The sequence below is a fragment of the Pteropus medius genome, unplaced genomic scaffold (genome assembly GCF_902729225.1).
Source record: "Pteropus medius unplaced genomic scaffold, Ma_sr-lr_union100, whole genome shotgun sequence".
NCBI lineage: Eukaryota > Metazoa > Chordata > Mammalia > Chiroptera > Pteropodidae > Pteropus > Pteropus medius.
Window position 1 is genome coordinate 15,645,648 of NW_024351543.1, and position 13,103 is coordinate 15,658,750.

The 13,103-nt window shown below is 38.8% G+C and overlaps 1 protein-coding gene across 5 annotated transcripts in view; it reads left to right on the forward strand.

Annotated features, from left to right (window-relative positions):
• GADL1 (glutamate decarboxylase like 1) overlaps positions 1-13,103 on the forward strand; it is a 166,355-nt gene that overhangs the window by 41,171 nt on the left and 112,081 nt on the right. For 4 of the 5 annotated variants that reach the window (XM_039843478.1, XM_039843476.1, XM_039843479.1 and 1 more), the window contains exons 3-6: positions 1,646-1,772; positions 4,001-4,091; positions 7,493-7,599; positions 8,333-8,448. In XM_039843478.1, coding sequence (XP_039699412.1) covers positions 1,646-1,772; positions 4,001-4,091; positions 7,493-7,599; positions 8,333-8,448 — 441 coding nt within the window. Of the gene's footprint in view, positions 1-1,645; positions 1,773-4,000; positions 4,092-7,492; positions 7,600-8,332; positions 8,449-13,103 lie in introns of those variants that run through there. The other variant, XM_039843480.1, reaches the window with a different exon arrangement.

Genomic DNA, 13,103 nt, shown 5'->3' on the forward strand with positions numbered 1-13,103 from the left:
CACGCCATCTCTGTGAGATTTTCACAGTGTATGCCTGAAACTCTGTTCCCGACCTTTCGCAAGAGCTTTAGACCAACTGCTACACTCCTTTTGGATGTCCTGAGAAGCCTTAAACTAAATATTCTCAAAACTCATCAGCCCCAACCCACCCACTACTGGATGCTTCTTCCCATCACGACCATCAATTCACGTATGCAAGCAAGCTAGAGACCTCAGGGTCATGCTGGTCATCTCTGTCCCTCATCCTCACTGTGAAATCAATTTCTATGTTTCATTGATTTTGCATTTTGAAAATCTCTAGAAATACTTCATTCCTATGGTATCTTACCCTCATCCAGCCTGCCGTCTCCTCTTGCCTGATTTATTATGGCAACTTCTTATTGCCAGTTTTACTTGGAATCTCCACATAGCAACTAAAGTTATTGTCCAAAACACAAATATGATCATACCATTCCTCTGTCCAAAACATTCCAATGACTTCCTTAGTGCCAAGTTCAAACTCTATAACGTGCCACATAAAGCTTGCCATGATATGAGCCTTGTTCATTTCTTCATTCATTCATTTATTTATTCATTCATCACATCTTTATTGAACATCCCCTTATTGGGACCAGTGGGCAAACAGACCACGTCTCTGCTCTCGTGGAGATTATATAGGACATAAGCAATGTTGGAAGGTCATAAGTACTTTGGAAAAATAAAGAGTAGAAAAAGTTAGAGAGGGTAATAGAGATAATGTGCAGCTTGAGATTTTAAATAAGGCAATCAGAATTGCTGTAACTGAGAAAGTGCCGTTTGAGTAGAACTTGGAAAGAAGTGAGAAAGTTAGGCATGAAAATATTTGGCACGAAAGCATTCCAGGCGAAAGGCATAGCTAGTGCAAAGACCTTAAAGTGGGAAGCATGTCTGGGATATTTAAGATACGGCATGGAGACACAGTGGCAGGGCAGAGTCAGCCAGGAGGAAAGTAGTGCTCAATGAGACTAGGAAGGAAACATTGCCAAGGAAAGCAGATTATACAGATCATTTTAGGTTATTGTAAGGACTGGCTTTTACGTTGAAGGATATTGGAGATATTTGAGCAGAGGAATGGCCATGGCTTAGGTTTAAGAGGATCCCTCTGTGCTAGGTTGATAGTAGACTGTATGGGGTAAGGGAACAAGCAGAGAGGCTAGTTGGAAGTTATTCGGTATTCCAGCCTTACTTCCTGCCTCTCCCTTCCTCACACTCTATGTTTTAGCCACACCAAACTTCCTTCATTCTCCCCATGTGCCATGAGCTCCTTTATACTTATTTCAGCCTTTGCTACTTTGTTATTTCCACCTAGAATGTCCCTTGCATTACCCCACCCCCTAATCTTTGTTTGGTTCACTCTATTCTTATTTTATGTAACAACCTAGATATCAGTTCCCCCAGGAAATCTTTGACCTTCCAAACCTTAGACGGGGCCCCTCACTTGTTCCAGGGACTTCTGCATTTCTGTTATAGCTTTTTTCATGCTGAACCATGGTTGCTCCTTTCAATCCCTGTCTCTCCCACTTGTCTAGAAGTGTCAAGAGGGTAAGTAAGGTTTACGCCTCTAACGTTCTTTCAATACTTGGCTCTCGTGAGTGCTCAATTAACTGTGCCATTGCTGGACCTCCAGGTTTGTGAATGGCGGCCTCCTGAACAACTGAAACAACTTCTTGATCTGGAGCTGAGAGACACAGGAGAGCCCCACCACAGGCTGCTGGAACTTTGCCAGGATGTTATCCGCTACAGTGTCAAAACTAGTAAGAACTTTAATTTACTTCCTTGACCTGTACCTCTAACAAGTCTACATTTTCTTCAGTATGTATTTACCTCATGGTAAAGTTGAGTGTGACAATATTTATGGGATGAGAAACCTGAATCAAAAAATAATGGTTCTGGTATTTTTATATGGTTCATTTAATCTTTATTACAGATTTGTCATAGAAACCAGAATTAAATTAATAGAAAAAATGTTGCTGTTACTGGTCACATATAAATATTATCTACTCCTTTGGCAATCCCCATCCTCCATTTATAATCGAGACCACATATTCTGACTGCTACTTGTTATATATGTTCTTCCAAACTGGCAAATAATATTTTGATTATAGAATTTGTATGGCATTTTAAATCTTGATGGCCCAGAATATGCAAGTAATTATTCAAGGGCGTCTCTTTAACATAAATAGGAATAGATTTATTCAAAAGATATTTATGAAGTCTTGGCCATTGGTAATTACCAAATTATTTTATCAAATCTAGCAGAATCAAAAAGTAAAAACCTTTAGGAAGGTGTAAGAAAAATGAATACTGTATATGGTAAATTTTTACTGTGATAGTTTCATAATACTGCTTAACCACTGTGATCTTTGTAAATGCAATAACATATCAGCTTTGTTTTGAGTACTATTTTAACTGATTGTTAATATCCTATATACTCAGTGAACAAATTCCAAAAGTAGGAGAATACTTTCCAAAGTATGCATTTCCAGGTATAATACAAAGGTAATCTAGTGCTTAAGACCATACAGGCATTATGCTTTGTGAATTCAGACACTGAACTAAATTTAGTGGAAGAAACATAATAAAATCTTGGCTAAAAATAATTAGTCTGTGTTCCCTTGGGAAAGTCTGGTATATGTATCAAAAACCCGCTTAGCTTTTCAAAAGCAGAGATGCATATCTTATTATTACAGTACCTGTCAGAAATATAGAATGACATTTAATACAGTAGATTTTTCAGTTTACTGGATATTTTTCATAATATTACCAATGAAATCAATCATAAATTAACACAGAACTAAAACAAAAATCTTAAAATTACTTATAGCAATGTCTGCTCTCCTTTGCCAGATTAGAAGAAGTTTTCCATGTTTTATTTAAAAAGACATTTTCTGCTGAGACTTTTGTTTTTCATTGAACTCCTAGTTAAGAGAGGGAAACCACCAAAAACAAAGCTGCAAGTTGTAATGAGAGGTCACTAACTGAAATGGTTCCCAAATATTCAAAGTTAGAAATAGACCTCCTGCCTCTTTGTTCCTGGTCACGCTGGGCTTCCTGTGATTGAGAATGTCAAGCCAGTTAGCCTGGCGCTCAGTATGAATATTCACACCGCGTAAAGCCAAGAACCTTTATGAGGTCTTCTATAGGAGGAAAAAAAGAAAAAAAGTTGGAACTGAGGTTGTTTGAGTCTTAAAGGCAACTTGTGTTGAAAAAAGTTGAATCAGAAATTTTATGTAAGCTGCATGATGAATCACATCTTAATCCATCTACATAATGCCAGTTACGTTATGAAAAATGGTCCAATCTGAAAAATAAAAAGGCCAGTCACTGTCAGTAGCATGAAGCGAACCCTGTTAGTGAGTGAAATATGTTTAAATTTAGTAAAGTTAATATCAGTATTTTCAGAGAATAAAGGTAACAGGCTTTGATACATATACAAATTGTTCAAATAACCCATTTCTTAAAGGTTTTGGTTTGGGTCAGGGTTGTTGAAAGAAAGAAGGTAAACCAAAACTCTTAAAGATTACTCAAGTTTTACTTAGAAACATATTGTTCAGTAAAAAGAGCTATAATTTGTTTCCTTTGTGTGTGATTAGGTTTTGAAAGCTTTTTTTTTTAAAAAAAAATTGAAGTATAATTTACATTCAGTAAAATGAACAAATCTTAAGTGCTCAGAGCGATGAATTTGTACATATCTGTGTATGTAGGTAACCATCACCCAGATAGAGATTGAGACCATTTTCAGCACTCCAGAGGCTCTGCAAGCCCCTTCTTAATCAATATCTCCTTCCCAAAGGTACCCAGAATTCTAACCTCTATTTCCATAGATCATCTTTGCCTGATGTTGAATGTCATATAAGTAGGATCATGCAGTGTATACTCTCTTGTGTCCAGCTGCTTTCATCGTCTAAAAGATTTATGTTATTACTCTATTTTTTTTTCTTTTTTATTGCTGCGTAGTTAAATACTCTGTTTAAATTTATAGACCATCCAAGATTTTTCAACCAGTTGTATGCTGGACTTGATTATTACTCCTTGGTGGCCCGATTTATGACAGAAGCATTAAACCCAAGTGTGTAAGTACCATTTTACTGTAATTTTACACCGAACATGCATTAGAGATGTTTTTTAAGTATATGAAATTTTATTTCATGAATTTCTAGTTAATGGTTTCGTTTGTGCAGTGTCATCTTGAGTAATGGAACAGTCTTATGACAGCAGTATTCAAAGAGTTGTTTGATTTGATAGTGGTACTGTGAGAGGGATAAGGCAGGCATTGTTATCTCCACTCAACAGATGAGGAAATTGAGTAAGCAACTTTTAATTTATTCCTGCATGAAAAGCCACGAGTGCTAAGTGCTGGAGAGATATGTTGAATAAAAACAAACCTTGACTTTGCCTTCATGAAGCAAAATATCTAATGAGAGATGCTCCATGCAAATTAATTAGAATGACCGCACAAATTAATCTAAAATTCCAATTTTCATGTGAAGGAATGGTGCATGACACTATAAATGTAAATGGGACAACTTTTCCTAGTTGGGTGCTCTAGGACATCTTCTCTGAGGAAGTTACAGCTAAGAGCTGAAGGGTAAGTAAAAGTAACTTGATGAAAAGAGGGAAGATGAGTTCCAAACAGATGGAACAGCATCTACAAAGGCCCTGTGGCAGGAGACAACATGACACATGCTATGAACCGAAGGGCCAGTGATAGAGCTATCCGGAGTATAATAAAGAATAAGACTGGAGATATAGATAGGAAGCAGACATGCAGGACTCTGTGGGCCATGTTTGTGAGTTATTCTAAGTACAATGGAAAGCCATTGAAGGTTTTTAAATCATTAGGTGCCATTTGCTTATTGAAAAGATCACTGGAAATGTGGAAAGAGGATTAGAGGAGACCAATTAGGAAGATATTACCTTAGTCAGGAGAGGGATTATAGTAGCTTGGATTTAGGTGAGAGAGGTAGAAATAGAGACCAAAAAATGTATTTAGAAGATAAAAGAGAAAACACTGAATAATATATTGGATCTTGGAAATGAGGACACAAAGGAGATTTACGAGATGATGCTTGGGTTTCTGGGTTTCATAGCTGAGCTGATGGTAGTGTCGTTCTTTGAGATAAGAAGCATTGGAAAAGGAGACCAGTTTTCAAGTACGTGATGAACAAGACAAAAGGAAGAATTCAATTTTCAGTGTGAGCATTTGAGTTCGCAATAATTTCCAGATATCCAAGAGTATATACCAACCGAGTTGAGAGAATATGGGACTGAAATTCTGTTATCTATATGAAGAATATTAATTCAGAAGTTATTGGTGAATGATGGTAGTTGAAATAGTGGGCATGGATGAAATTCCTTAAGTTAGTGATTCTCAACCCATTCTGCTCATTAGAAGCAACCTGGGAACTTTTTAAAAAAAAATATATTGAGGCATGGGTCCCAACCCAGACCAATTAAATCTGAACTTCTGTGGGTGTGTCCCAGGCATCATATTTTCAAAGCCCTACAAGTGATTTTAATGAGAAGGATGGAGACACTTAGAATAAAAACAAACCAGGAGACAGAGAAGCTCTGCCTGTAAGACAGAGTGTAGAGTGAGGAGAGACGAGGGCTTAGGAGTGGGCATTAAGGAAGATCAGCTTGCAACAGAGAAAGAGAAAGAGAAGCTCAAGCAGGAAAGCATGGAAGCCGTGGTGGAGAGTGTGTCCAGAGTCACATGTCGTCGAGTATTTAACTAAGACAAAGACTACAGCATGTCCCCTGGATCTGCAGTGTGGGTGTCGTTGGTGACTTCAGTTAAAGAACTTGGGATGGAGTAATGCGAGATGATACCAGGTTTCAGTGGGCGGGAGAGTTAAAGTGGTAGATGACTCAGGAGACAGTAAAATTACACAATTTTATGAACATTTCCTTATACATCTTGGGTTTTTTAACTTCTCATCTGGGTTCTTTTAATTGAAATCTTTAGAAGTTTTTGAAGTATTAAACTGCTGCTAAGCTGAACAATCCACTCAAAATGTGACGGAGCTGTGGGCATTGTACACTGCTCTCCCCCGACCTCCAAGCCTGTTCCTCGGTTTAAGGTTGAGCTAGTTTCCAAAGACAGGTTTAATATTATTATTTTTTCTTATAAAAAAGCGAATGATTATTTCGCTTATATTTGTAGGTGCACATACACACATATACTTTTTTCCCCATATTTTTGATACATGTAAACTGGTTTCCAAGAATGATTGAAAATGTCATAATGTCTGTAGAGTGCTTGCCACATGGGAGGGTGATACATAGTAGGGTTTTTTTTTCTTCCATCCCAAAGTTTCCCTTCCAGATGTTAAACATAATCACATTAAATTCTGTTACTGTACCTCTAAATGTATCTGCTTAGCTTACATATTAGAATACATATATATTCAGATACAATTTAATGTAAGCACCTAATTGTTAGAGAAGGAGGTTATATATATTTAGTCGCCCTCAAGTTATGAAGAGACTCAAACATGACAAAACTGGGCACGGTAACTGTCCTAGTTTGGGTTCCATGGGAAGCTGCTCTAGATGGAATTTAGTGAGGAAGATGTTTATTAAGGAATACCCTTGGGATCATCATGGGTGTTGGGAGGGGAAAGAAGCAGAAGTGGAAAGAAGCAGAGATAGTTGCCAGGCTGCTATGCTGGCTCAATGACAATCTCGGCTGACCCATCTGGAGCTGCAGTGGCCCTTTATCTTCGTCTGGAGTCGGGCCCTCATGGCCAGGCCTTTATACCTCCAGCTGGACCAGTCATCAGGTGTGGACTACCACAGAAAAGGCTGTGACCTTAGGAAAGGTGGCTCCTTGCAGCTGGGGCAATTTCTAAAGGAGCTAACATAGTAATGCCTTGACAACAACCTTCCAGCTGGAGCAACAAATCCTTCATCGGCAGGGGATCTGGGTAGTGCTTTGCAGTGAAATCATCCCATAATAACAGATGACCCTCAGAGCACTTCCCATTTGTACAAACTCAGGTGTGTGGTGGAGGAAGCTATAATTCAGGATGAGTAGTGTCCAAGTAGATGCTCTCTGTTAGGTTACCCACAGTAGTAACCTAATAAAACCTGGTTACCATGACAATGTTTTTTTCTTTAGCTCACATCCAAAGCAGCATTCACAGGATAAATTGGCCACTGTTCATGGCTAATACAAAGATCCAGATGCTCTACCTTTATCTCTCCCAATGGAATTGAAGTTTTTCTGTAAATTGAGCCTGTTCCAGTAGCTTGCATATCCCTAAGGCCACTAACTACTGGCATTTATCTAACCACAACTAGCACTATCACTGACTGTGTATTTCTCTATTGCCAATGGATACATTTCCAAAGACTGTACTACACTTCAGCAGCCTCTTGGTTTAATAAAACCTTATGTGCATTTCTTGGGACACCAAAGGGATGGTTTGACTCTAGTCATAGAAGTGAAGTGTTTTTTATATCTATCTAGTTATACGTATGAGGTGTCCCCAGTGTTTCTATTAGTGGAAGAAGCGGTTCTGAAGAAAATGATTGAATTTATTGGCTGGAAAGAAGGGGATGGAATATTTAACCCAGGTATGTACAATTAGTTATTGCCATCTCCCTTCTATTACAAGCATCTACAAATGTACTAATATGTTATATGAGGAACAACTCTTTTCAGATTTACACATTTCAAAAAGTTGGATGTTAGTAATACTACTTCTCTCCTATAACTAAAAAAAAAGTAATGCTACTTGGGGAGACTCTAGCTTGTGCCTTTCTCCAGAGTGATAATTTTTTTGCATAAATGCTAAATAAATGACATAAATGCTAAATAAATGAGAATTTGTACCTAACACAGATAAATTTATCTGCTATTGGGAATTTGGAAGAGCTACAAAAAATTTTTAAGGTTTTAAATCAGTTTTACTTGAGAAAGTTCCTAAATCACATTTTGTTATCTTCCAGTCCTTTTCGGGAGCAAAGATGAACATATACTGTCATTTTATTGATCAGATGACAGACAGAAAGAATGCTATTGACTGTGGGTACCTGGGTGTAGAGCTCATAGATAGAAACTTTTAATTTGGAAAAACTGGAATAAGAGAATAGACCAAAACTTCTCACTTTGCTGAGACTGGAAATTGCTGGAATTGGAAACTAGGAAGTGTGTAAGAGTAATAGGGTGGGGGTGTGGTGCTCAGATGACTTTCACAGTGATTTGTCATTAGAGCAGACACAGCCATTTATGCTTTCCACTGGAGTCAGCACTTAGGGAGCTAGAACTTCATGCTATAAATATGTCATTTCAATTTTGTTTTTGCAGGTGGTTCAGTGTCCAATATGTATGCCATGAATTTAGCTAGATACAAATATTGTCCTGATATTAAGGAAAAGGGACTGTCTGGGTTGCCAAGATTAATCCTTTTCACATCTGCAGAGGTAAAAAATTATTTTTGATGTCCGATATAGATTTTCTAAGAATGCATTATTTAAGAGGGCTTGTTTGTTTGTGGACTCCTGATGTGCTTTTATCCACTCCATATGTGACTAATATGCCTAAATATAACATCGTATTTCATTCTAAAAGAAATTCTGATGGGTTTGATATTGGCCACCCAATTTTGTACATCACCTTTATGTAAAATTTATAGTCTGTAACATTTTCTTTCGGAAAAGAGAAGATTTAATTCGAAAGTGCTGTCTCTTTCTGTGAATCTCTTCTTTGAGTATCTCATTTATTAGAATTTAGATGATTGATACTGATCTCGGCTACGTCTTCTACTCACATTTTCTTATAAAATTGATTGCTTTGAATGGCTAACCCAAGGGCTTTTCAAGAAGAAAGGGAGATATTCACTAATAGTGAACATATCACATACACACAATTGAATATTGCCACAATCCTCTATCCATTAAAGTAGAAGGTCTGATGGTGAATAGGTGCATTGATTTTGAAATTGGCTACCTAGATTTATTTCATTTTTACTACTTACTATCTGAGTGACTTGGGGTAAGGTGATTTACTCCTCTGTGCCTTAGTTTCCTAATTTATAAAAATGAGCATATCAGGTCTGGTATCTAACAAATTATCCTCAAACCCAGTGGCATAGAACTATAACTATATATCATTGCTTACAAGTCTTGGGGTAGCTGGCAGTTCTGCTGCTCTTGCTGTGCTCCCTTACCTGTCTGGGGCTTGGCTGGCCAATGGCTGATCTGAGAGCGGCTTCGTTGGGATGACTCCAGCGAGTGCTCTCAGCGCCATTGTCTCTCACCCTCCAGCAAGTTAGTGCAGGTGTGCTGTTGTGTCAGTGATGCAGAGGAAAAAACAGCATGGAAATATGCCAGGATTCTTTGAGTCCTAGGCTCAGAACTGGTACATTGTCATTTCTACCTCATTTTCTTGGCAAACTAAGTCACATCCAGGAACCCAGATCCAAGAAGCAGGAAAACATTCTATCTGTTAAGGAGATTTGCTGCAAAGCCGTCCGCCAAAGAGTATGGACACAGGGACCAGTAAACAATTTGGGGCTGTTAATGCAACCCAGCAGCTTAGTAGTTACTGATTAGTGGGTTGTCGCAAAGACTGAATGAGTTAATGCATGTAAAGTCGCATCTGGCACATGATACATAGACAAAAATGTTAGCTATTACTATTATTAGGAGGAGAATGATCCAGCTATAATGATAGAATAGATGCTGCAGTTAACATGCCGTCTTGTTAGGAAGAGATTTTTTTTTTTCTTTTTCTATTTTTGTGTGATTCCAGTGGGTGCCTCTCTCCATTCCACAACTGTTTCTGCCCCATATTCCTGGCCGGAAGAGTTTAGCTTCTGCGCCTTCTGAAACAACCCTACGTCTCCTGTCAAACATATGAGGCAGGGAAAATATGAAAATTCTCTGTTATTTCCAGCTGGACTTTCCTGTATTTGTTATTTTCTTTCAAGAAGAAAAAGTCACTTCATTATCATGAAAGGACAAATTGTACACCAAGAGGTCAGCAGTGGAAGAAAACCTGGAGACTCCCATGTTTTCCTCCTGTCCTGTCTGACCTTTGCTCTGGTCAGTTCAGCACTTAATGCAAAGTGGGCATTGGGTGTTGGGAGGCACCTGCGAGACTCATCTAGTCTGAGATTCTTCGCCCAGCCACCCCAAGGCCCTTCTTCATTAGGCATTCTTTCTGCAGCAAGAGAAGAATAGGAATGTGGAGATCTGGGAAAAATACTTGGTGATTTGAATTTTATGGAGTAGAGTTTTCCTCTCTGGGTTCCGACCCTCGGTATTTCAGTTTGGGGAACCCAGGCATATCATAAATGCAAAGCCCCTCTTGCATTTGAATTCCTAGTTCCATGCCTAGGAAAGCTGAATATGATTGAATAAGGCCTCTGTTATCAGCCCGGTGCTTTTATTTTTGCCTTTTTCCTTCTTTATTTGACTTAAAACTTGCTAGAGTTCTTTTCTGGAATAATTGCCCTGGAAAGGGGGAAGATTCTGTGAAAGCCTAGAATAAAGAAATGCCTGAGGAAGATCAGTAGCACAGGTGTAGCTGGCAAATTGGGATTGGAAAGAAATTGAACACTTACATGGTTGTGAAACCAAAACTAAATTTTTTTTTTGAATCTCTGATGGAGATATATATGCAAAAAGAGGTAAAACGTATGTCTTGGCTAACATGCCAGCAGAAGATGGAGCCAGAAAACCAAGACTAGATGCGCATTTTAGTTTGCTCGGGTTGGTGTAACAAACTATGGGGTAGCTAAAAAAACAAATATTTATTTCTCACAGTTCTGGAGGCTGGCAAGTCCAAGATCAAGGAGCTGATGAATTCAGTGTCTGGTGGGAGCCCACTTTCTGGTTGTAGACCACTGTGTCCTCACCTGGCCTTTCCTCTGTTTGTGCTTGCGAGCGGAGTGAGAGCTCTCTGTCTTCCTCTTTTCTAAGGGCACTAATCCCATGAGAGTCTGACCCTCACGACCTGATCTGAACCTAACACCATCATGCTGGGGCTAGGGATTACACAAATGAATTTTACATAAAAATATGAATTCCACAGAAAAATTCCATAACTTTGAACACACTGTAATCTCGACTATATATTTTCAACCTCCACCCCCAACCAGATTCCACTTTACAGCTCATTTCTTTCCCTGCTTTGCCAAAGAGAATCAGGTCATAGCATTTGCGTTATTTTAATTCATACTTTATGACCACCTTCACCACTAAATAACCTATTAATAATAACTAAATAATTATTATTATTTAGTTAAAAACAAATAATTAAATAAGGTTGTTTCTCAAATGGTCTTAAACCTGAACGTTAATCTTTTTGCTATCCCTCCCTCCTTTTGTTTTAGATGTTTGCCTATGGCCTTGTGGTTATTTTCCCATATTGTCTATTAGGTGGTTTTACTTTTTCACTTCTTATGCTGCCCCACATTAACCAGGTTCATTACCTTGCACCATCAGATGCAGAATATATGTACCCACCACTGAAGGTGTTTTTGCATATTTTGGGTTTCGACTAGGTGGAGACCTGAAAAGTCATGACAGAGATCCTTATACTGTCAGCTTATCCAAGGTAGCCCCTCAAGGCTAAATAGGAACCAAAAAGAAGGGGATTTTTTCAAAAAGTAATAAAAGTAAATAAATGCGTGCCTTAATTAGAAGTTAAGATGACTCCCTTGAATTTATAGAAATCCTCGGTTTGTAATTCAGATCATTTGGGGAACCAGTATAAAGTAGTGATCATTGTCTGCCACTAAAGAATGAGGGGAGAAAAGAAACTCTTTTTGCTCCCAGGCCAGCGATCAGTCGTCCTGGTTCTTCTCCAGCAGACGGAGGCTAGGGTGAGGTGAATGAGATGTCCAAGGTACATGTCTTCAGGTAATGCCTCCTTAAATTTTGTACCTGAAGTGCCTCATTTGCTCACCCTATTCCTGGCCTTGCTCTCTAGGCAAGACTGACCCGGACTTGGCTGCTGTTGCAGGCATCTCCACAGGCCAGTGGGTGCTCTTAGGATGCCACAGAGGGCATGGAATAGTCCACCTGGACTTCAGCTCTGCTTCTTTAGAAACTGAACCAGCTCTGTGTTCTTGGAGAAGTCCCTGTAAATGCCTTTTCTTCATTCTCTAACATATAACATTCACGAACCTTGCTCTCCCTACCATCCAGAGTCAATGTGAATGTCATACTAGTCATCACTAGAAGGAGTCCAAGTGTCCAGAACACAATCTATGGGAGGGGAAAGCAGTGGTTCGTTGAGAAATTTAAGGTCACAGAAATAATTCTTGCTGGAGCCAGAAAGGAGAACTTCAGTGCAATTCTGTCTTTCATGTAGGCACTTCCTGTTTTATCTTTATAGACATGAACACCCATTGAGATTGTTGTGTCTCTTGCAGACAAATGAAACCTAGGGGGAGATTGGGTCTTAGAATGGCTGACTTATCTTCTGCCAGCAATGGGAGCAGCCACTGTTTGTTTCTAAATGCAGCTGTTACTTCTGAACTCCATCCATCTAGGTTTTTTCTTGAAACTACTCAGTGTGTCTGAAGCATTGCTTTCTCTTTTTTTCCCTTCCAGGCTCTTTTCCTCCTCTGATGCTTTCAGATGTTTAGACTTCAGTTTTACAGTCTGTTTTTAATCTGCCTCCTATGCACTTGAGATTGATATTGGACTATACTTTGCCCTGAGGCACCCAAAGATAGCTCCGCTGAAACTATCCTTATTCTGATTACCAGTGTTTTATTGAACAGATCTGTTGTTTGGGGATATTTTGCTGTTTCCCAGGGCAAAGCAATGTGCTTTTCCTTATTGGCAGATGTCAGTAGGCTACTGTTTATCACTATGAAATCGATAACTGTTTGGTTGCCAGGGCCCAAATCTTTGTTGGGAAATAACTGGCCTTAGCTATGTCACCTTAGCTATGGCAGGCTGAAGTAGCAAGTAGAGAATTAACTACATTTTCGTGTACATTATCACTCCTAGTATGCATATGTTTTGCAACAACCCGAAATGAATGCATCCTTCAGGCATTTTGAACATGTCCTATTAGATATTTGGAAATTAATTATCTAGGACGGTTTTATTTTTCCTGA